This window comes from Falco peregrinus, chromosome 2 (genome assembly GCF_023634155.1).
Source record: "Falco peregrinus isolate bFalPer1 chromosome 2, bFalPer1.pri, whole genome shotgun sequence".
Lineage (NCBI taxonomy): Eukaryota > Metazoa > Chordata > Aves > Falconiformes > Falconidae > Falco > Falco peregrinus.
This window is the reverse complement of record NC_073722.1, coordinates 126,180,986-126,204,441: the sequence shown is the minus strand read 5'-3', so window position 1 is coordinate 126,204,441 and position 23,456 is coordinate 126,180,986. Positions and strand designations below refer to the sequence as shown.

The window sequence follows — 23,456 nt, the reverse complement described above, 5'->3', positions numbered from 1 at the left end:
TTCCTGGGGAGACCAAAGCTCATTGCAGGTCACAGTGAGAGTTGTCACTTCAGGGCTGCAAGGACCTCGGGAGGAGCGGCAGTGACTCCTCTTTTCAGCATGCAAGCAAGCCAACAAGGGATTTGCATACGTTTTAGCATTTTAAGGACAGTCATCAGGTGCTGGGCATTTCTCCATTTACAGAAGCATGAAGGACTGATGTGGTACCAAGCAGAGCAGTCAGATTTCAACATGCACAAAGGATGCTGAGTGTCACCCTCAGATGAGCCGTGTCAGGTGAATATAGTTGAGTCCAAGCACACTTGGCTGTTCTTTTGGCCATCCCTTGAAGGCAGAGACTATGACTTATCAATGGTTAGTGTTCTTCGGGATTCAGCCATCTGGCAGTAGTTTTGTGTCTACCTCTCCCCTTACTTCAACGCATTTCCAGGATTTTTCTGGTGCTGGCTCTGTGGATGAGAGGAGGCTGACAAGGCAGGGGGTGTGCTCTGCTGCCTGTCCTAATGCACAAAGCGTGATGGAAGGGGAATGTTTACCCTCCTTTTCTCCCTTCTGGTGCTGTGAAAGGGAAGGATTCTTCCATCTGATGCTGTGAAGTGCGTGCATCGACAGCTTTCGGGTGTTCTGACTGCTGGGAAGAAACTGCCCTTCACTTAACTTGGCTTTTCTGCCATTCTTTAGTGAAGAACCTCACAAAAGCTTCTGGAGGTAGAGAGTTAATTCTTCTGTGTAATTACGAGAAAAAAATGTTGGAGCCTTAGCAGGAACACCTTCCCTTCTCATGGGGATGGCAGTGCTAGCCTGGATCATATTTCTGAAAAAATGGCTGAAACCCAAGTGAACGGAGTGGTCTTTCTGTTTTCTTTTTGGGTGTCTTGTGCTTCTTAACAGATAATCCATATTTGCCCTTGGCCTGACACTGTGTCTGGCTGTGCTTTATCCCAGATCATCTTCACTGCTCCCCTCTTTCTCATGCCAGATTCTTGGGAGACCATGAGAAAACTCATCCTGGGACTTCATTTTGATGATAGACTGATGCCTCAGCCCTGATTCATACGGTAGCCTGACTATGTCTTGTGCTGTGCAGAAGAGGGAATTTGCACATTTCCAAAGAGTTAACATAATGACAGTGATCTTAAAGCTAGATGTAAAAAAATACCATATCCTTAGCAATGTGTTAGAGCTTTTTTCTGCCTGGTGGTGTGTTGAAGGCAATCTGGGTATCACTGTGTGCGCATCTTGCCCACGTGAAGGGGAGGGACATGGTTAACATCCTCTTCTCTTTCTGCACAGACTACTGACGATGCCGATGATACCGTTGGACACAAAAGTTTCATTTCGGCCACAGTGCAGACGGGGTTTTGTGACTGGAGCGCGAAGTATTTTGCTCAGCCAGTCATGAAGGTAATGCTTTCTCTCTGCATGCTTTCTGAGTCACGGCGCTGCAGCTCTTGGCAAGTGCCACTGTCCTGAGCATACATTAGGGGCTTCCCCTGTTCTTTTTCCCTTCATTTTTGTTCAGTCTGGGGAGGGAAAGGGGTGGATTTACTTGCATCATGCTGCTCGGCGGAGCTGTGTGACCATGGTGCTTGTAAAGTAAGAGGGAAGAAATCATCAGAGGGAGCAGGAAAGTTAGTGGCAGAGGGGACAGAGGCATATGACTTAAGAAGGAACCCCGAACAAAAGCCCGGCACCCCACGGAGTGTGTTCAAGAAAGAATGTAAAAATGTGGAATGGTTCTGTACTTGGTGCAGTTCCACCAGTTTTGCACTGCTGCAGGGTGCATTGCAGAGTTGGTTTATTTTAAATGTTGTGGTTTTCAATATATATTGAAAATTGTGTTACAGTAAAAATTAATTGGGGGGTGGGGGGTGTGCTTTTACATATATATATATATATATATATATATATAAAAAAAATAAATATACTAAGGAAGATCCTTTATTCCAGAAAGGGCTGTGAGAGGCTGGAGAAAGAGGGGGGTTCTTTCTGACATCCTAGCTGAATTGTCTGTCTGTGGTGATACTAAAACAAGCAGAGAAGTGATGGAGGCTGCTGCCCTGGGTAAAGACAATGTCACCACAGTGGCAGTAGCACATGGCCTGTGCTTGAGGTTAGGCTTGGTCGTGTGACTGCAGAGCTGTGGTCTGCCTAGGGACACCCTATACAGATGCCTTTAACTTAGAAAAGAGAAAGTGATGATAGTGACTGGACATCCACATAACTGCCTGGGGGAAACTTGGGAAGCATCGTTGTTGGTTTTGGAAGTTTAAAAAAAGAAAAAGTTCTATTATGGCAAAGAATGAGGGTGGAAATGACAAATCTCCACTGCGATCTTTTTAGGAGTGTGTGTATTCTGGTAACTAAGTTGGCTTTATGTGAAGTGAGAGATGCACTGAAGACTTGCTCTAGGAATAAAAACCAAAACAGAATTCTTAAGAGGCGGGCAAAGATCGTCAATGACTGGAAAGGGAAACTGTTAAGTTCCCAGAATCTTTTAGCCAAAGATCAGGTTTCGATTTTCAGTGTGAAATCAAAACAAGCGGTAAGTCCCTCCTTTATAATAAGCAAACACGGTAAGGCAAGCCTCCAGGTGCTTTGGGAGTCAAGCGGCACAAACTGTAACAGAATTTTCACTTAATTTCATGGAGGTATTGCGATTTCTGTGAATAATAATGCACAGTCTGTATTAATGCCATTACCTGAGCAACTCTACAACAGATGTTTGTATCCAACTACTGATACTTAATAATGAAGAAATTGTACATTTTCTGTGCTGTCTCATCCCAGAATTGCCACTGAGCCATTCGTCACTGCTCCTTCCAGTCTTTAGGCATGTTACATTGTTTGATGATGAGGTGAGGTAATTGCCCCCAAGTTTAAGGATATCAGAAAAGTAGTTACATGGCAGCCAGTTTGTGTGAAGCTTTGATTTCTTCAGAGAATCACCAGGAGGAAAAGCTGGGTGGTGAGGTGATTGCCTGACTCTTCCTCAGCTGCTAGTGAAATTAACTTTCTTCAGATATCATTAGCAGAATAATTCATTAGGACATACATCTGGCCTGTGGGGCTTGCTTGCTCGGTCAAGCTTTAAACCAGGGTTTTCTCTCATCAAGATGAGTTTTGGTGTCTTGATTCAAGTCCAGAAGAGAGTACAGGAAGAGGAGGAGGATGTTCCATCTCTTAGTTCTTATTAAAAACATTTGTCTGCTTTTTAAGGAAAGGTCTTCCCAGTGAAGAGGGGTATCTATATTAATAAAATAAATCATGGTAGGCAGCCAATCAACGGCAGGTTCAGTGGGTAGATGAGGAGCTCTGTGTGTGTGTTGGGGGAGGGCGGGTTTACTACTTCATGTGCATAAAATAGAGGAAATTAACTTTAGGAGAGAGAATAAAAATCATGGAGCATTCCTGTACAATTTTTCAGAAGCCAGGGAGGGGGAGTCATGGAAATGGAGGGCTTCCCTGCACCCCGCTGAGTCGCAGAGCGTTCCGTGTCTCGCCATGAGAACTGAGGTGCTGCAGGGTGTACCCCGTGCGCGGTGCTCTGCCGCTGCAGCCTCTACGAGCATAGCAGGAGCAGCAGCGTGTCTGACAGCGGTGGCTCTTTTAATCATTTCCTAAGTGTTTTCGTTTGGAAATACTCACTGACTGGGCTCGAGTTTTCTGAGCACGGGCTGTCCTCAACAGCCACGTTTCAGCTACAGTTTGAGCGAAAAAAACCCTCTTTCCTAACAGAACAAGGAAGATAATTGATTTCCCCGTTACTTCTGCAAAGCATCTTTAAAAGGCCGGGCAGAGGGTTTCTGCAGGCAAACACATGTGTAATCTTGTCCTAACAGGGAATGATGCGTAACTTTGTATCGAGTGGGCGGCCTGTGCAGGGGACAAGAAGTCCCTTGCAAGGACGCTCTGTGGCTGCTGGTGTAAGGAGGCAGGACTGGCCGTGCATAGCGCCGTGCTGGCCGAGCGCTCCTTTCCCAGAATGGCTGTTCCTGCAGCAACAAGGAACAAACAGCCCTGGCTGGTGGCTGCTCTCTTTAGGGAACTTCAGCCTCATGAAAAAGGCAAAGAGTAAAGTCTAGCAGGTACTGATGGAAAAAGATGACATTGATGTTTAATTCCAAGACTTCATTTGGAGATTGGCTGCCTACCATCGTAAACAGGGAAAGACAAGACAACTATTCCTGTAATGAATAAACATAAAATGACTGTGAGTGCGTCTTAGTCATATTTAATTTATGAATTTAGTTTTGCTTCACAGACCTTGCTCTGAGAATGCTTTCACTGGAAAGATTGAGGGATTAATTTCCAGTGTAAATCACTGGCTTGGTTTCAAGCCATCATACCGAATTTGATTTATTGATTACCTAATCAAATAAATGGAGAAAGAAGATACTGCATTATGAATTCTCAGTGTGCCAGGAAAAACAGATACCTACCCTAGCTCTGATCTCTACAAAAGTCTTCCTTCCTGAAAACTCTTGTGGCAAAAGGCTGTTCTGCTAACCACAGGCGGTCTTGGACTGAGAGGCACAGGAAAGACTTGTTGCCAGCTGTCAGGAAGCCCTGAGTCAAGGAGAGCGGGAGCCAGCATCTGTTATTGCCAGGACTGGCAGAACATGCAGGCAGGAGCTGGTAAGGATCCTGGAAGGTGAGAATTACATAAGGAATCCTTCCTGATGAGTCCCTGCCTTAACTTCAGCACTGTGTCTTGGCTGTTGTTCAGCCCTGGTGGAGAAAGTGAGCCTTCTGCGTGATTGCTGAGGAACGCTAACCAGGGAAAAACCATATTTACTACTGGAGCCATCTGCTGAACCCTTCCCGTGCCCTGCAATGCCGACTGCTGTGTCGGGAGGGGGAGGCGAAGTGGGAAAGTGAAAAACTTTGCTGGCTTTCAGATGGCCCTGCTCGGTGGGAGGTTTCAGAAGTGTTGGTTTCTGTCCGAGTGGAGGCTCAGAGATGTCAGGCACCGGTGGGGGGTGTGACCCTGCCCGTGCAGCGCTGTGTGACTGGCCTGTGCCACCGGGAGCTGCGCGACTGCCTGATGCTTAAATGGGAGCTGGCTGGGAGGGAGACAAAGACATAAATGATAAGCCTCAATAGTTAATTATTTTGAATAGCAATACCTGCTTTTCCAGCCAGCAGCAGCTGGGCTAGAGGTCGTGACTGTCTGCTACACACACTCCCTGGTACTCCACGGTGGTTTGTCACCAGAAGCTCCCTTGAGATGTGCTCTGTGGGGTTCCAGTTTTCACAGACAAATGCTCTCTCCTGACAAGATCACCCGTACAGCTCTGTCCTGCAGAGGAGAGGTCTGCGTTTTGCCAGCGTGCTCTGACTCTTTCTGCCATCGCAGTGATGGTCTGAGGGCTCGGCCGGCCCATCCTTGCCTGCTTGGTGCAAGAACACTGTTGCCTGTGTCGCACTTCACTAGTATAGAGCGTCCCTGCTAGATGATGGTGATTTGCAACAACAGTTAAGGATAAGTTGAGTTCAACAGAGTCTATTTCATTAAGGGTATTGTACGTTTACTCTCTGATAACACTTCAGAAGGACACACAGGGATTTTTCTGCGTTATTCTTGCTGGTTTTCTTCTCTCAAAGCTCCATGAGCCTCCCGCAGAACTGCAGAATTGTGCCAGGCTTTTTTCTGTGCAGGCTCAGGCCCCGTTACTTTCTCTTTTTAACATGGGTGTTCACCAGATTCCAACCAGCATCAGTCAGCTTAATGATAACACTGAGACTAGTGAGACCCGGGGCATGGATCAGAAGTGGAGCCACCTAGAGTGAGTATCTGGTGCTCAGCGAGTGTATTTTGGGCATTTTCAGCTGCGATCCCAGCTGGACCTGGGGGAAGCTAGTGGACACACACAGATCGTGGCGGAAGCATCTTTGCAGGAACCTCCCTTACAAATTCCAAGGTGATGACATCCCCCGTCTGCAGAGTCTTTGGCACAGAATATGGTTGGTTAAGTCAACTGTACCAAAGCCAAGACTCCAGCATATGCCCTTAGTGTTCTCCTACTACAAGGAGCTGGATTGCATCTTAAAGCGATACACAGGTGTAACCCCTTCACAACACAGCAATCCTCTGGGTGAACATCTGCGGCTCCCTTTTGCTCACACCTTCAGAGGAGGAGGAGGAAGACAAAGATGGCAAACCTGGTTGTGGGAGCAGGGGCTGCCCCCAAGCGTGCGCAGGTTGCAGGTGCTGCAGGGAGATGCCCAGGCGCTGCCAGTGCAACGGGGCAGGTAAAGGCATCATCTGTCCTTCACTGTTCTGGGCGAGGAAGGGCTTTTGCTGGTGGTGTCCAGCTTTCAGCTTCGTCACGTTCAAGCAACACAGCAGCAGTGCGGATGCAAATGGGAACAAAACTGAAACGCAGCTGATTAGGTGGGATTCCATGTAGGATAATCAGGGCAGGGCCTTTCTCTGTCCTCATCAGTTGATGCCTCACTTGTGCATTGAATCTGGGTCATGTGCTGGGGATGTGAGGCAGTGAAATAATCTCTTCCTGATGTGTCCACAGGGTCACCTGTGACTGCTGCCCTGCCCTAGAGCCCAGGGTATCTGCAGGGGGGAGGCGTGCGCAGCAGCGGCGACAGGTTGTTTGGTTTCTGCGAAGAAACACTTTTGCTGACCTGGCATAGCACAGATCACTGTTATATCACTCAGCGCAAGTGTCTCCGGAGTGGTCAAAGCAGTCAGAAATCCCATCTAACAAGATATAAAAGGATTTTCTCATTGTCAGTTCTGTCCGGACAGTAGAGGGGAAAGCCTTAAGCAGTGGGCAGTGAGGATGCCTTTACTCCCACCTCAGGAAATGGTAATAACCATTTTAATTCCTTTTTTAAGGACCTGCAGATGAATGCAGGACTCAAGGATTCAGCAGGATGCCACAGTTCAAAGGACAGTAAATGTGCTCCAGAGACTAAAGACTGCAAAAAAAGAGACGAGGTTTCAGTGAGGAGAAGGGACGTGTAGTGTGTGTGACTGGTGGGGTGGTGCTGGGCCATCCCTGCCGGCCGTTGAGAGAGGAGGAGTGCAGGAACCAGTGCAGGTGCATGGGCACAAGCACCTGCATCCTCCTGCACCTCGGGAGAGCGCGCAGAGCAGCCCGCTCTCAGGGGGGACACATGCCTGTTGGAGAGCTTGGCTTGCACACTGCAGCTTCTTGGGAACATCCGCTGCAGGGCCAGTGGTGCCACATGAGCAGTGCATCGTTGCACGCAGTTTTAAAAGGGTCCATATGTCCATTTTCAGAAGTAAATGTTTTGGTGTTGTGGGAGAGGAGGAGTTTTACTCTTTGTACAATAAAATCTTGTGCTCTTGCTGCGTTCATCATGCAGGTCTTCGCTTGCACTTCGCTTGCCAGGTGTGTGTGGGCTTTGGGTTGTTTGTGATCAGACCTTTCATGGTTGGACATTTGGAGGTTTATTGTCTCCAAAGCAATGAATTTGCCTGGTTTCAACCTAACAAGGAGCACTGGAGATTTCTCACAAGCCAGCCTGCCAGAACTTCCCCAGAGATTTGTCGTCCCATCAGTGACAAGCTGTAGGTGGCACTGGCCATACTTTTGTCTTGGTTTCTTGCTCAGCTCCGTCTGCCATCTGCTCCTCCGCTCGCAGACGGCATGCAAGACACACCAGGCAAGTGGGTGTTTGAATGGAAAGACCACTTCTGCCACCAAAACCCACTCGCTGCTGTTCAAGCAGTGGCCAAGGCAGGTCTCCTCGCGAGCCTGGGAGGACAGGCAGCCACCGAGCAGCACAGGTGCAGGGTGCTGGCTGGGCTGGAGGAGCTCGGCGTGACTGGCCTGGCCTGCCTGCGTCATTTTCGCATCACTGTTTCTGTTGATTGGAGACACTTGTCTCCCTCCCATCAGTACTTCACACTGCAATGCTGGCACTGAGCATACTCCCAGCCACGTCTGAGGCTTGTCTTGCCATACGCGGCTGCTGCTGCTGCTATAGCGTCTGGGGACCGTACCCTGAGAGACCTCGTTAAAGGAGGAATCGTTGCTACTGATACCGGATGATAAAAACAACTGCCTGCTCAGCCTCCTTGGAAGAGTTATTTTTCTTCAGACCTGAAAAGCCCAGCAGCTCCTTTAATCTGATATTCTTTATCTGCTAGAATGATGAGTGCTTTGCTCAACTGCATAACTGTGCACGTCTCGGCTCTAAACTGTGAAAGCCGCTGGGTGCCTGTACGAGAATTTACCATTCTGCTTGTTCCCTTCCCTTCCCCGGCTGTTTAGGGCTAACTTTAATTTATTCCCAGAGAATCTGGGTTTTCATTAAGGTGTAGGTGTAATCTCTCCAGTCTCAAATCTCCCTTGATATATTTTTATCTTAGGTTTGTTTATTGCTTTACTTAATTGGTCGTTTGTCATTGCCTTTCTAATAGATGTTGTATTCTTGAAGAATTGAAATAGTAGCGCTTTTTTTTGGCCAGGAGAGGTGGAGGGGAGGCTTCTTATCTTTTATTTATTTTAAAGAAGCAGAAATTCAGCTTAGTAATAGTTGTTTTCCAAAGTATAGTGCATTTTGTAGACAGTATATATAATAGGAACAGACAATTTAAGTACTTTCTTACTGGGGGAAAAGCAAGTGTGTGTTAGTGGGGAATGGGGAAGGAGTGAAGGGACTTTGTGGTATCTCCCTTCTTCAGGAGTTACTCCTTTTGGAACAGCTGTGATCAAAAGACACTGGAGTCCTGTAGCTCAGCCCCTTAATTGATCCAGGGATGTTTCTGGAGCTTTGGTGTTACTAGTCTGGGATAATTGTTTAAGCATTCAATAAAAGACATGGCCCATGTAACTGCTGCGGTGGTTTCATGGATGAGGTCATGAGTCTATTCCTTTTGATCCTGTACACTGAGGGCAGGAGCAGCCCTGATGGCCGCCTCTCCCGAGGGGCAGCACCTTCGCTTCCCCGGTACCTGGCAGGAGCTGCCAGCAGTGCTGCTGCAGAATCCCAACCCAGCCCTCTGCCTCGGGGACGGATTTTGCAGGAAAGCCATGGAGTGTGCTGAAGCTTGGAGCAATGGGGTGTGAATAAACATAATAAAGTAGATCAGCATGACTGCATATACTGCTCCAGTTTCAGGTGGAGGTTTGTGTGTAATCAAACCAAGATGACACGGGGGCATCGTTTTCTTGCAGCCAAGTCTGATATGGGAAACTGAAGCAGTTGCTGTTACTCATAAATGTGATGCTGGTAACTTCAGCATCTCAGGATCTGAAAATAAAGTAATGCCTTTCTTGGCCTTCAGTCATCTGTTAGCAAGGAAAGAAAGATTTTTAATGTATCCTGAGCTTTCTGTCTGTATCAAAGCTGTGTTCTCTCTTCAGCCTCAGGATTGCTACATAATGTTTTTCAGCATGTTAGGCACAGTGATCTGTATTGCACTGAAATGGGACTTGTTGCAGGAGGAAAGGCATTAGGGTGACTGTACGGGAGGAAGAGGCTCCTCACCAACCCGTCACATGCGTTTGGAGACCAGAATGTGCTTGGCTCTTCAGAAACCCCGTGGCGTTCCCTTTGGAGAAATGCCTATGATTTAAAGACAAAATAAAATGTAGGACAGCAAAAGGAAAGGGGAAGAGATTACAGATGATGGGGAAGATTTAGATTAGAAAGATGCTCAAGTATTTAATAACATGAGCTTCTCCATAACGTGAGCTCCTCCGTTTACTGCCTGAAGCTGGAGACCGTATAATTTATGGCTTAGTCTGATGTGCATGTGTATGAGCGTGTGTTACGGAAGTAATTTCATGGAGTTTTGATGGCTACTGTTGTCTTGTGTTGTGAATATGTTGATACACTGAAAGATCCCAGAAGAGCATGACTTGGAGAGCCAGATTCGCAAGGAGAGAGAGTGGCGGTTTCTGCGCAATGCTCGTGTCAGGAAGCAAGCCCAGAAGATCATCCAGAAGGGTGAGTGATTTCCCTCTTGCCCAGCTGCAGGCATCTTCCTGGAGCTCAGGGCACTGTGCTTCGTGGGGACGCCAGACTGTGAAGCCCCAGTTAACACGGCCCTGTGCCGGCTCTCGGACGGGAGAGGTGCCAGCGCTTTCGGGCTGCCGGCAGGGTGATGCTGCTGTAGGGTGTTTCACTGACAGTCGCCCACCTTCCCGTTCTCAGCTGCTGGTTTGGATTGCCAGGCTGGGGGGAGCGACTACTTAAAGCATCAGATGGCTGCCTTCCCCTCTGCAAACCGAACGGCAGCACCATGGTAGATGATGTCATGGCTGGTCACCAGCAGGGTGCTGAGCCGGAGCGTAGTGCCAGGCTGGCCAACCTGCGGAGTCCGGCCTGGGAGGGCAGGAGCGGAGGAGCAAAGACTCCTGTGCAGGAGCGGGGCGCTGGCCCCACAGAGGAGCGGGGCGCTGGCCGTGGAGGCAGCTGCCATCTGTGCTAGAATTGACAGAGCATCCCATTTCCGACGCGATGTTGGCTCCTGGCCCACGGCTGAGCGACAGCAGCTGAGCTCTTCAGCCGTGTGCGCTATCGCAGCCAGTGCCTCCGCCAGAGCCAGAGCAGCCAGCACCAGGTCGAGAATCCAGGGAACCTTAACGGCTGCTATCGATTTACCGTTTGGGCTTTTCCTCTGTGTCCTGTAAAGTTCACGAGGATACTGTAGGTTATGTTTTCAAAGGGACAGAAGGCAGAACATTGTAGGGTAAACTTCAGAGGCACCGCATGGCCAGGAAGGCTCCGACAGCGTTTGACATGTGACAGACGGGCTGGCCACAGCGACCCAGCCCCACCGAGCGGCTGCGTGTCCGCTGCGTGCTCGGAAGGCATCTCGGCATGATCTTTCACATTCCCCACTCTGCCGAGCTCTGTAAATGATTACTTTCTCCTTACATCCCATTAAGTTTTTAACACTTGTACGTTTGGCTCTACATGTGCTGCTTACACATTTCCCAAACGTGCCTCAGGTCCCCATGGCATTAGCGCCCGCTCCCCAGAAAGCTGATGCTGCTTTTGTTTGCAATTCTCTCTGCCTTTCCATGCAGTGGTTGGGCCAGACTCTTACATTCCCGCGCTGTTTGAACATAGTGGAACCCCACGAAGTTTTGTCAGGAATTTGCATGTGTCCATTACTCCTGCTCATGTGCCTCGGACAGTGGCAGCTGGGGAGCAGTGTTTATGGGAGCCCTTCTCCAGGCATCCTCCCAGCAGCATTCCTGGGGGCAGAACTGCGCGGGTGGGAGCTGTCCTATCCTGGGATGCTCGCTGAGGCACGTGGAGCTGGAAATAATGATTTGCTGAATGAAGAACTGCCCAAGGCTCAGCCTCCTGCATGCACCTCATTGCCCAGAGGTTTGCTGGGCTCCAGTCAGCACAATGGGCAGCTTAATGTTGTGAAAGTGCAGAATATCATAAACCAGAGTAATACAGAAATGAAACTGAAGCCCAGGAGATGGCTTGGGAGATCTTTCTGAATACAAAGGGGGGGATTTTTCATGCCTACCTGAAGAAGTTAAATCTTTTTCTAGATGGTGTTCATATTCGGTTGCTTGACCTGAGCGACTAAAATGCCAGTATTCATTTAAAAAAAAAGAAAATGTGAAATATTAAAAAGAATTAAAGTAGACTTACAATCTTTTAATGAAAATTAGATTAAATAGATGCATTCTAAAACAAACAAGAGCTGAGTAAATGTCTCCTGGGCTTACAGCTTTATGTGATGAATTCATACTGTGCCAAAAAATTGCAGTGTCAGGGGTACCAAAACCGTTTGTGAATAGCAAATCATTCTGAGGAAATGATGGGAAAGGTCTTTAACCATCGTTTTAATGTCTCCCCGGAAAATATATTTCTCATTTTCAAATTAACCTAAAATTTAAAAGAACTGAAATGGATGGTTAAATAAATAATCCACAAGCTAAATTGAAATACTGTATTTTAAGTTGAAAAAAAGCATTTTCATTTTTTATGTTGAAAAAAAATAGCATTGATTTTTGTGTCAACACAAACTAGTATTTCTCTGGGCTTTGTTGTGCTTGCCTGCTGTGTTCTCCTCCATCACCAGAGGAGAGGACCCCCTGCTGCATCACAGCTTTTAGTTTGTACTGTAAGATGTGAGACGATCAGTATGGAGGGGTCGGGGCTGTCGAAGCTCTGGGATCTGAGAAAGTTCTTGAAGGAGGAAAGTGTCGGGGGGGTGTCTGTGGGTGAGAACGGGGGTGGGGTGGAGGAGGAGAGCGGTGAGCTGTGGCACTGGGAAGCAGGGGGGGTCCAAGCCTCGTCCCTCGGGCGGGATGTTCCCAGGCACTGAGCCCTGGCTGTCGCCTGTCCCCCTGCAGGTATTTCCCGGCTGGATGATCAGATCTTCCTCAACAGGAACCCGGGCGTCCCTTCTGTGGTGAAGTTCCACCCGTTCACGCCCTGCATCGCGGTGGCTGACAAGGACAGCATCTGGTGAGAGCTCCCGCGGGCCCCAGAGCGCCTGCTGCGCCGCGGCTCCAGGCGCAGTGGGTTATCGTGGGGCAGTTCTGCCCGGGGGCTCTCCCTCTTCCTTGCCCCCCTCCCCTCTGTGGCCACCCCTCCCTCCCTGAGGGCAGGGAGATGGGCAGAGTCCTCCCGGAGTGCAGCGCCGTCGCTGTGAGCATCGCACCAAGTCCTCTTCTGCAGGAGGTGCTGGGTTCAAGGGCTGCAGGTGAATCCTGACAGATTTATAGTACAGCTGGGCTTTTATCCCATTTCCTTCACAGAGGGTTGGCATATATTATTAATAAAATGATGCTGAATACCAGAGGAGAAAAACAAATTGAACTGGTATCCGATACATATAACTTTTGGTTTCGCTGTAATGAGTAGATCTCTTTACAGCTTGCACAGAGAACCAAGAGCTGACTTCATATTTTTTTCCTCCCACAGTTTTTGGGACTGGGAGAAAGGGGAGAAGCTGGACTATTTCCACAATGGGAATCCTCGATACACCAGGATCACTGCAATGGAGTATCTGAACGGGCAGGACTGCTCCTTGCTGCTGACTGCCACAGGTAATTAACACATTTTCGCATGCATGAGGGACGGAATGGGGGAACCTTTTACAGAATTCAAGTCCATGTGAGCTGTCCTGGACCTCTTGCTCTCCCATCTATGGGTTCAGCCCAACCTGACCCTTCCCTCCCTGTGGCTTCCCTGCCCCGTCCCATCTGAGGAGGCATTTCCAGGATCAAACCTGAAAGTTGTCTCTGGCAGTACTGAAATCTCTTAACTGCTTAAGTAGGTGCTGCAAAGATGTTTCAAGTGACTAAAAAGTCAAACACTTGCTGGAACCATTTCCAATTGCAGCTTTATTTGTTACATCGTTCTGAGTCTTCACCGGTCACTGCAAGTTCATGATGACCTCCTCCCGTTCCGTACCTCGGGCAGTGTGATTTGCGTTGGCTAAAAGCTGCTGTCCCGAGCTGGAAAGGAAATTGTGCAACTGCCAAAGTATAAGAAATCAAAATCTGTTATTGGTGCTGTTTCAAGTCTAGAGCAGGTGGGGCTTATTTTAAGCACTAAACTTCTCAAACAGCTCTGACTTTCTCTCCAGTCCATGTATCTCCCCTAGGAGAAACAGTCCTCTGGAACACCCTGCAGCATCGCGCAGGGTAGCGTGGAGAGCTTTTCCCCATTCATGGCTCTGTAAAGCTGTGGGTAAGATCTGCTTCTCTCCCGAGGAGCCATTCTAAACCTGTCAGTCCAAGTGTTTTCGATAGCTTTTCAAACTTGTACAGGATTGTACAGTGTACAGGTTGGGTATAATTAAGAGAGGTGGAAGAGGAGACGAGAGGGCCTTTAGAACATTTTTCTTTCAATTTATTGATTCTTAGCACAGAAGTTTCACAGATGGGGAACAAATTGAAAAAATACATTATGTTCTTGAAAGATTTGCTGCTGATGGGCTGGGCTTTACTTCAGCTGCTTCTGTGGGGTTGTATTTTGTATTTAATAGGGTACTTTTGTGGCTCTTGGCACCAATAGCAAGGAGGATGGAGACGAATCCTAGAGAAAATGAATGGGTCAAAGAAATGGAGTGACATCTAATCTCAGGTGTTGTCCAAGGGAAGTAGAAAAGCTCTTCCAGAACAATTCCCAGTAGAGCAATTCTTTGGGTTTGATGGATGTACCATTAGAGAGGAAAAACAACTGTAATAAAAAGGATTAAGTTCAAGCGACACCCTTGGTTTTGGAGTTTGTACGACTACAGTTCTGCTCATCTTCTTCCTTTGTTGTGCACAAGTAATTATGAGAGCTGCATCTGCAGTGACATTGCATCGTGTTCTCTTTTTCTGTGCTCCCCAAGATGATGGTGCCATCAGAGTGTGGAAGAACTTCGCAGACCTGGAAAAGAACCCAGAGATGGTAACTGCCTGGCAGGGTCTCTCAGACATGCTGCCAACTACACGAGGTGGGTCCTCACTCAGTTTTGGGGGGGGGCAGGACTGTAAAAATAATTTGTCATGGTAAAGCTTTTTCTGGAGATGGGGAGATTAAAATGGGTTTGTCAGCTTCAGCCATCGGTAACATCCTTGTTCAACAGTCTCTGCCTTCTGGAATGGCCAGGTCTTGGTCAGGAATTACTTTCCCAGTTCTCACAAAACAAACCAACAAAACCGAAAGCCCAACACAGCAGTCTCACAGACACTGAAGAACAAGCAGAGCAGCCTCTTGCTGGGGAGCAGAAGGGTACAAAGTCCTTTGCCAGCTTCACAGCAGCTGGCTTGCCCAAGCGTTCTTCTTACCTGTGTTCCGAAGTAGAGAACTGTAGAACAACGGTGGAACTGGGCACTGCTCTGCTCCTTGCTTGTTGTGGCAGGAGGTTATTCTTCCCCTTTGGGTGAAGTATTAGCTCACGTATTGCCTCTCTCCTTCTGATGGGCTGCTCAGCCTTTGTACAGCTTTGCATGTTGCACCTGTGATCTCCTTTAGCCTCAGCTCAAATTTTAGCGTTCATTCTTCACTGTTTTGTTATGGGTCAGGAGGTGGCAAGAGAATATGCGAACTGAATCGGACACGTGCAGAAGGACAGCACAGTTAGACATTGACCTTCTTTGAATGGTAGAAAAGTTGGATAGAAAAAGATGTAAAAAAGCAACACGGGCATCCAGCCATGCATAGGGAGAAGCCAGAAGACCAGCTTGAGTAACCCTGAAGTTTGTTTTAGGACATTAAAGGAGGTGGACGTTTCATCCTTCTGAGACCTGGTAATGTACTAATGCTCTGATGGTGATTTTCTGTCACTGCAATATTTTTAACCAAGGCTACAAGTTTTTCTAAACGTGCGGTAGTTCAATCAGCACTTGTGGGATTGATGCAGGAATTGCTGGGTGAGGCTCTCCCTGGCTTGTGCTATGCAAAAGGTCGGATGAGATGACCATCATAATTCATCCTGACCTTAAAATCTGACAGTTCTCATTTCTGAGCCTATGTGGTTCATCACAGGAGCCTGACACAGCTCTTTTAGCTATTCATTGGATTTTATTAGTGCTGCCTTGTGCTGGTATCTGTTATGTTTTCCTTAACACCTCATGGTTCGTCGCTGGTGTTCGAGGCAAGAGGAACTGTATTTAAGGTAACTTCAGGCTCTGTGCCTCGCTGCGGTATATGCGCAAAACTGATTATAAGCTGCTGGAAGTTTGCAGCCTACTGTGAAAATTGCCATGGTCAAAACCTGCTGTTCCAGAGATGTCATTAAAAGCAGGAGGAAGCCGGTGGCAGTGCACCGAGTGCTGGAAGCCCTGGGTCTCCTTAGGGAGAGAGGAAGGTGTCCAGTAGTCATCTCCAGTTGCCCTTTGTAGTGTTGTTTGGTCTGTATTTCTTCTTGTCAACAGCGGCTTCCCTGAAGGATGCTGGCTGATGTTTACCATCCCTGGATTCAGGATTTGCTTCCTTGGTGTTGGTAGCAGACTCACCCAGACTGCTGTGACCATTGGCTTCTTGCCGCATCCTCAGCCGTGTTCAGGGAGGGTGCTGACAGCTGTCGCCTGAGCTCCTTCAGGCTAATTCCATTCTCCTGCCTCACTTTCTGCGCACGCCTTACCAGAGCATAGCATTTGCTGACTGTACCTTACTCTCTGCAGGCCCTTAATTCAGCAGAAAGGATTGCTAGCATCAGTGTTTGACATTGCAAAATAGTTAAGAGCTGAGGCAAGAGCTGATTTAGCTCTAAGAGTTGAATGGTTAACTTGCCAAAACAGGAGTATTGAAACTTTTAAGTCTGTTCTCTTTCTGATAGTCTGGGGGGGGGGGTTGCCCCCTTTTTCCCCCCCTTATGGTCTTAAGAAGTCTGACTCCTTTTTTCTTTGCTTTTCACCTTTGGAGCAATAGAAGTAGGTTTGGAAGGACAGATTTCTTTGTGGAGAGAGAAATAAATGTAGTCACTTCAAAAGATCTATGTGGATCAAGTCCCCTTGGAAATGAGACTCTCTTCAACAGTTATCTTGCTGCCAAGAGCATAGTTGTGGTCCAGCACTGCCTCATAAAACTGAAGATGCATCTTTGAAGCTGCAGAGCTCAGGAGTTCTACTGGAGTGAGTTTGCTCCTACTATTGATTTCATTCTCTCCTCTCCCACCCTTTCCCATGTGTTACATCATCTCTGAATTCAATAGTTGTCTTGACAGCAACCAGAATACTGACTTTTCTAGACAGTTTTCCCACTTACAAAAGCAGAGAGGAATATGCCATATCTAAATACATCCTTTGGAAGCTTGAAAAGCATCCCTGGATTGTCTGAGCAATGGGAGGTCAATGATAACGTGCTCCGGGGCTGCCTGGGAGTGGGGAACAGACCAGCGTGAGGCACAGAACTTTAACATTCTGCAAAGGACCTGTTCGTGGTGTGAGCTGAGGTGAGAGAAATGAGCTGGTACGGCCAAGTTAGTGTGTTCAACTTGGCCCCAGTTCATTGCACTTAATAGCTGGTTGAGAGTCGGGGTAGGTGAGTCTTAATTTAAACACTGGCAAACCGCCATGTGGGCACCCTCGGTTTTTCTGTAGAAGATTGTTTTTTATTATTTTTATTTTGATCTTGTTTAGTTCTGCACTCACAATGCACCACAAAAGTCTCTTTCAGTCAGAATTGGGGAGTTTAAAGCCACGTTGGTACCAGGTGCTCTGGTGTACGGCGGTGCCTGCAGACCTCTGGCGTGAGAGGTGGGGGTCTGAGGGGAGCGCAAAGCCCCGCTGTTAGTAGCCAAGTGTGTCAGGAGAGGCAGGAAAACCGGCATTCTCTGTTGGGCAGCGCAGGAAGAACATAAACCTGATGTGCACTGAAGCTGTGATTTCACAGCAGGAGACTTTGGGCATTACGGCAGTTTCTCTAGAGAGGGGCGGTGGTCGGCGGTGGGCTGTGCGAGCGGTGCGAGCCTGGGAGCAGCACAGCCCCTCGGCTGGGGGCCGCGCTGGGTCGGGGCCCTGCGGCGCTCGCGCTTCTCTTCCCGCACGTGGCCATGCTCGTGGCTCTGAGCGAATCTGACATAGTCTGTATTGTTTCTTTGTGACAAAGGGAAACAAGCCACAGCTCCCCAGTCAGAATGGCTTTGCCCTTGAAAGCAGCATAGTTCTGGAATCTGGAAAAATACCGAAGTGTAACCAGCTGCTTCACAATTGCCAAACGCCGCCTGTGCAGCTGTTCTCTCCCCAGCCGTGTGTGTGCTCTCTGCAGATGCCTGCATTGTTCTCCCTTCTCCAGTCCAGCAAAGAGAACCGGTAGATTGCCTCCAAAGGGCAAGGGCTGAGCTGGCCAGGTCTCTTCCCAAACCCTGTGCAGGGTTTCCCAGGGTTACCCCAAGCTGCCTCTCACCTCCCCGTTTGCTGCCATGCTGTCTTGTTGCCTGGGGTTTTACAGTGGCTAGAAACTAGTCTGTGTCGGGGGCTAACTTGCTGTTTGAGTTGCATAAACAGAGCACCCATAAATCGTTTGCCCTCTCTGTGCCGGTCAGCTGTCTGTCCACTGAAGTGGGGCAGAGGAGCCCCTGGTACCGCGGCACTCACTATGGGGAGCCCAGACCTTCTGGGCAGAAGCCTCGTGTTCCATGCTTGGTTTGCTTTGTACAGATGCCATGAGTTATTTGGATTTCCGTCTGTCACTTCCTGATGCATTTTACTGCAGAACAGGGACCAGATCATGCAAAGGATAGTCTCCTTGTTCAAGAAGAAATGTCAAATCTGTGCTGTTGGCAGCCAGCCAGAATACTCACTTCACACATGACAAGCGCTGCCATTGATGGCTTCCCAGGGAATGCTGTGATTGAAGCTGCTCGCTGGATGGAGGCATGTGCTGCTCTTGGTGCTTCTGCTTCTCCTTTATGTTCTTTCCTTTAATTTAAGTTGCTTTTTCTAATCCTTTTTTAAGGTTTATTTTTGCTCTGGCTGACCAACACTACCCTTAGCATCAACCCCTTAATCCCTGTCTTCTCACAGGTCTGGCCCGAAGGGTTTCAATCTATCTTGACAGAAGTAAACAGGGAGGTGAGTGCTTTCTTTCCTGTTACTACAATCAGCTGGGGTGGGAAGGACCTCCTCGCCTGGCTTCGGGTTGGTTGACTGGTTGTTTGGTTGGTTTTCTTGGCATTGTTTGAATGACTGCTGGGTCCTTGTGGTTCCTGGAAAGCTTTGCTTCTACCTCTCCCATTCCTTGCCTTGTTTCTGTGTCCGTAAGAGCCGTGGGAAATGCAGGAGGGTGTCTGTGTTCTGTAGGTACGCGTAGCCAGCCGCTGGGAGAAGGGCATCTTGTCATGCTCTCTGCAGGGAGAGGAGGTGTGGGTGGGGTATGCAAGGCGCTCTTTTTCCAGGAAGATTTCAAAGCGTCCCTGAACAAAAGTGCTTGAATGACATTTGCAAACATGAACCACCATTAAGCTAATGTGGATTTTACAGGGGTTTATTTGTAATACACTTTTGCTATAATGAACATGTGTAAAGGAGAAGCTGATGAATCTTTCCCAGGAGGCTTAGAATAGCAGGCTTTTGGCAAGGATATGCCTAATAAATTTTCTAAACTCTGTCCTTTCACATGGAAGGAAGGCAGGTGAAGTCACCAGCCTCCATCTGTAGAAGCCAGGACTGTGCAGTGTCTGCATTGCTCTGGAGCCTGGCCCCTTCCTCTGCTGCTGGGGTCTTCAGGGGAAACAGATGGCTGATGTGTCAGGGCATCACCGTGTGTATGCACGTCCACGGATGTTAATGTGCACGTAGTCATCTTGGGTTATTCATCAATTATTAGTATTTGCTGACTGATACGAGCTGAATGTGTCTGCAATGATTAATAGGACAAAGATGATTGCAGTGGTGTGTGATTAGGAGCTCTTTAGCTTGAGGTCTTTGCAAATCTCTCTTACTCTTCAGAGACAGAGTGCGGGGACAGGAATTAGCAAAGCTGATGTGTTGCTGTTAGCTGCCTGGCTCTGCGTTTCACTCAAAAATCCACTGGCAAACGGAAAGGCTAAAATTAGCAAGACTTGCCTGCAGGGAATTCCCCACTCAGTAAACCAGGCATCCAAACAGTTTAAGGAAATACCGGCCGCTCCCTTGCTGGATCGATACGGCTGATGCCAAGCAATTGTGCTCTGTCCCAAGCACACAAATAACTGTGAATCAATAAAAAGCATTCATCAGCGTTTTCTGGCCAGGTGTTCTCCTAACGAAAAATACAGCAAAAGGATTCCTTCTCTCCTGCTGAAGAAGTCTTAAAAATGGATGAGATTAGCTGTTTGCCTGACAGCAAAATGCATCAGCAATGTTTAGATAAAATATACTAGTTTTGTCACTAAAGCACAGAAAATCTATTCTTGTTGCTTGGGCTTCTGTGAGGAATTTTTAACTGAAGAGAGGTAGGAGAGTGTCTGCTTGTTCTCACATCGCTGGGTGCTGGTTTTAGGTAGGAATCACCAGGCACTGCTGTGTTGCAGATCAGTGGTGAATTAGAGAAACACCAATGGCTTGATGGTCCAGGTCACATCCAGCCGCTGTGCAAGTCACCCGGAATCCTCAAGTTCGTGTGAGCACAGAGTCCGCAGCTGGCGTGTCGAGCATGGTGAAGGCAGCTGAGCTCACAGGAGTCTCCTGATGAATCAGCGCGACCCTCTGCCCAGGCTGCATCACCTTCTGCTCCATCACAGCTCTTCTGGGGCGTCTCAGCACGCCGCTGCGTTACCTCCCATTGGCGGAACCGAACGAGCAATACAAAGGAGACAGTGTTAACAAGAGAATATCCATCTGACCTGTGCTTGCCTCTGTCCATCGCTGCCTTGGGGGGCTTCTTGATGCTGATACATTAACAGCCGTGATCTGTCTTACCCCAGGAAAATTTATACTGATGCCACGCAAGAAAACATCAGCACATACTTGCCAGTTCCCTGCTTCCTTCCTGCTCCTGAGGCTCCTGAAACAAAGTGAAAGACATCAAATTACCTGCTCTGCAGAAAAACAGGACCTTGCCCTCTGGAGTCCCTGCTTTGTTTTGAATACTGCTGACTCTTCTGGCAGTCAGTCAGTGATCCAGATGGGAGAGAGTGGAGAGGCAGCCTTGGAGCATTCTTAGAAATTTAGCAGCTTACTGAAAGGGAAAAATCCTGGGAAGCTGCAGGGCTCCCAAGGTGTGTGGGGAGCCTGTGGCAGCAAGGAGCCTGGGCAGAGGGAAGGCTCTAACCTGCAAAAGGAGCTGATCAAATGATCAAACTCAAGTGGAGCTTATGCTGGAGAACAAGAGGGAGAGAGGAAAGCAGAGTGAGTCTTGTCACATCTCCCTGGGGTGTGGTATCTTGTCCTTTAGGAATAGGAAGTGTGGGAGAAGCACCTTATTTCTGGTCAGATTTTTTTTTTTATGGCAATAAAATAATCTTGAGAAATTGCAGCTCCAGGGGTTTGTGTTCTTTTAATTGGATTCACAGCATCACAGCTACTCTTCCCCCTTGCTGCGCATAGTCCTTGGCATAAGAAGAGTGACACTTTTTGAAAGGCTGTTGTAGAAATTAATGATGAGTGAGGTCATACAACCCTCCCACTGCTTCCTGGAAATTAAAACAGTGATGCGCCTCATTGCTCAACCAGGAAAGCCCATGATTAAAAAAATCACCAGTCAGAATCCGAGATGCTTTTATGTTGTGTTCTATATAGGTATTCCTGATTTCATTGAAATGCCAAGTACAGGTTGGCCACGTTCCAGTGACGTTAAAAGTAAGTGCAGACACTCAGAATGCAGCTGCTTTCAACACCAGTGTTATTTATTGAAATTTATACAAAGAGCTATCCCATCCAGACAAATATCTGTTGCTCAGGGGGAATCCTGGGGGAACAGCCATAGAAAGTTACAGCTTGCAGAATGCCTGTTGGTATGTGTTGCCTCGTACATAAACTCACCTCATACAGAATTGCAAGTACTTGTGTTAAAAGACTCAAACAACAACAAAAGCAAGCAAACAAACAAAAACCACCACAAACCTTTAAAAATTTCTTTTCCTGAGCTGTGGAAGATTTTTTGCTCATTATCTGGGAACATAATGTTCCTTATGGGAAAACTGCAATCTTAGCTAATGATGCATTAGAAGTGTATTGCTAGGATGCCCGTTTCTGCAGTTCCTTGGCTTCTGAGGGAACCACAGTTTCACTGCTGGTCTTTATCCGATAGTTGCATTGGTGTCACAGCATTGCCACTGTTTACTGTTTCTGTAGGTAGGTGGGAGCTTGGACGCAGTGGGGCAGGTAATGTAAAACCTGGCTCAGTGGCCCAGGGGGGAGCGGAGGTGGCACAGGTTTGCAGAGGACATTACCTTTTTGCCAGAATGAGGCTGAGAAGCATCTTAGATGCCAGACGTGCAAGCCAAAACCCAGCAGGTGAGCTGCAGTCTCAGTTGTAACATCCTGGAGAAGGACCTCTGTTAATTAAAAAAAGGAAATGATAATTAGTGTTAAGTCCCACGTTTGCTTCTCATCCCAAAATACTAGGAATTTAACATATAAACACGAGCCAGTACTGTATCATTTGTACCCTAAAAACTTTTGCTCTTCCATAGAAATAGTTCAGCTATTTAGGTCTCAGCTTGTACTGGGAGCGTCATCTTTGAATTTAACATTTTGCAGCCAGAGGAAGCTTTCCTTCCCTTGTGTACGACTTAAATTTATGTACAAAGGCTTTTCTTCTTTTCAAACACATTTGAATTCTGGTTTAGTATTCCCAGTTGCATCCTGGGGTCCCCTTTCCTTCACCTGCTTCTTTGACATGGCGTTGCCTTGGGCTGCAGCGGGAGCAGAGCCCCCCAGGCTGGTGCTCGGCATCGTCCCCTGCAGCCAGGACCTGCCACTGTTCAGCTGCAGGTGGAGCCAGCCCCATCTCCCAGCAAGAAGGTGCCAGGAGTTCTCCTCAACCGCGGCTTTTATGCAAATACTCCGTTATTTCTGGCGCCCGTGTTGTGTGGTGCAATATGAGCATCGTGTACCCTGAGGCTGCTGCAGCCGCCCGCGAGCACTGTGCGTGAGAAACAACAGCAGCGATATTGTGTGTTTTTCTGCGAGAATAAGGTGGCTGACAGAAGAAAGGGACGATCCCTCGTTATGGGATGATCAAAATGCTGCCCTTCTCTCTTCTGGCGGGCAGGGGTTCTCGCTTACAGGGACTATTTAAGTTTTATAAGAACAGCAGGAGCTGCACTGACTGCTTGGAAGACCGCGAGCCACACCGCGCAGCAGCATCACCTCCCTCCTGTCCTTCTGCCCCTGGGCTCTCTGTCACCTCCTGCTTCGGGGCGAGCCCTTCTTTCTGGCTGGTGCTCTCTCGTGGGAGCTCTCAGTGCCGTTTCACGTGAAGAGAAACAGTTCTGGAGCTTCTTTCCTCGGTGAAGCTTTCCCTAGCCATTGCGACGCCATCGCTGCATATCTTCAGTGCTTAATTTCCTGACAGGTACACCAAGATAAGCGCCAGTCACTGCTCCAAATTCACCGTCTCTATCCCCTCCATAGAGAAGACACCTGGAACCACCACAGGCTGGGGACTTGCTACCCATCAGACTGAAGAAAAACATTGTCTTCAAACTAGGGAATGTAACTGGAAAATCGGGAGCTTTAAAACCACCTAAGAGCACATTGCCTACTTAACTCCATCAGTGATGGTAATGGCGATATCTGTCTCAGCCTGCCAGGTTTATCTTGTCACATGGGCCATAAACAAGATGACAAATGAAAATGCTTCAGTGATGTTTATCATCTAAATCACTGCCTGCTTGTTTGCCTTGGATCCCTAGCAGCCCTCTCAGTTGCCAGGCAATCTGAAGCAACAATCAATTTGACTCGCAAGATAAAGATACAAGCTCTCAGCTTAGCTGAGAGTCCCAAATTTCCTGCAGTAAGATGACGGACTGTCAATAAACGTCACTAATCTTCTCAGTGGTATGCAGCAAGATCAGGAAGCGGCTTGGATGCAATGCTTAGGAAGGGGAGATGAGTAAA

The 23,456-nt window shown here is 48.0% G+C and overlaps 1 protein-coding gene across 4 annotated transcripts in view; it reads left to right on the top strand.

Moving 5' to 3' along the window:
- Positions 1-23,456, top strand: part of RPTOR (regulatory associated protein of MTOR complex 1) — a 159,127-nt gene that overhangs the window by 123,217 nt on the left and 12,454 nt on the right. For 3 of the 4 annotated variants that reach the window (XM_027796008.2, XM_055795269.1, XM_055795268.1), the window contains 6 exons: positions 1,294-1,404; positions 9,840-9,945; positions 12,324-12,438; positions 12,898-13,022; positions 14,318-14,422; positions 18,438-18,485. In XM_027796008.2, the coding sequence (XP_027651809.1) occupies positions 1,294-1,404; positions 9,840-9,945; positions 12,324-12,438; positions 12,898-13,022; positions 14,318-14,422; positions 18,438-18,485 (610 nt within the window). The remainder of the gene's footprint in view (positions 1-1,293; positions 1,405-9,839; positions 9,946-12,323; positions 12,439-12,897; positions 13,023-14,317; positions 14,423-18,437; positions 18,486-23,456) is intronic. The other variant, XM_005243961.3, reaches the window with a different exon arrangement.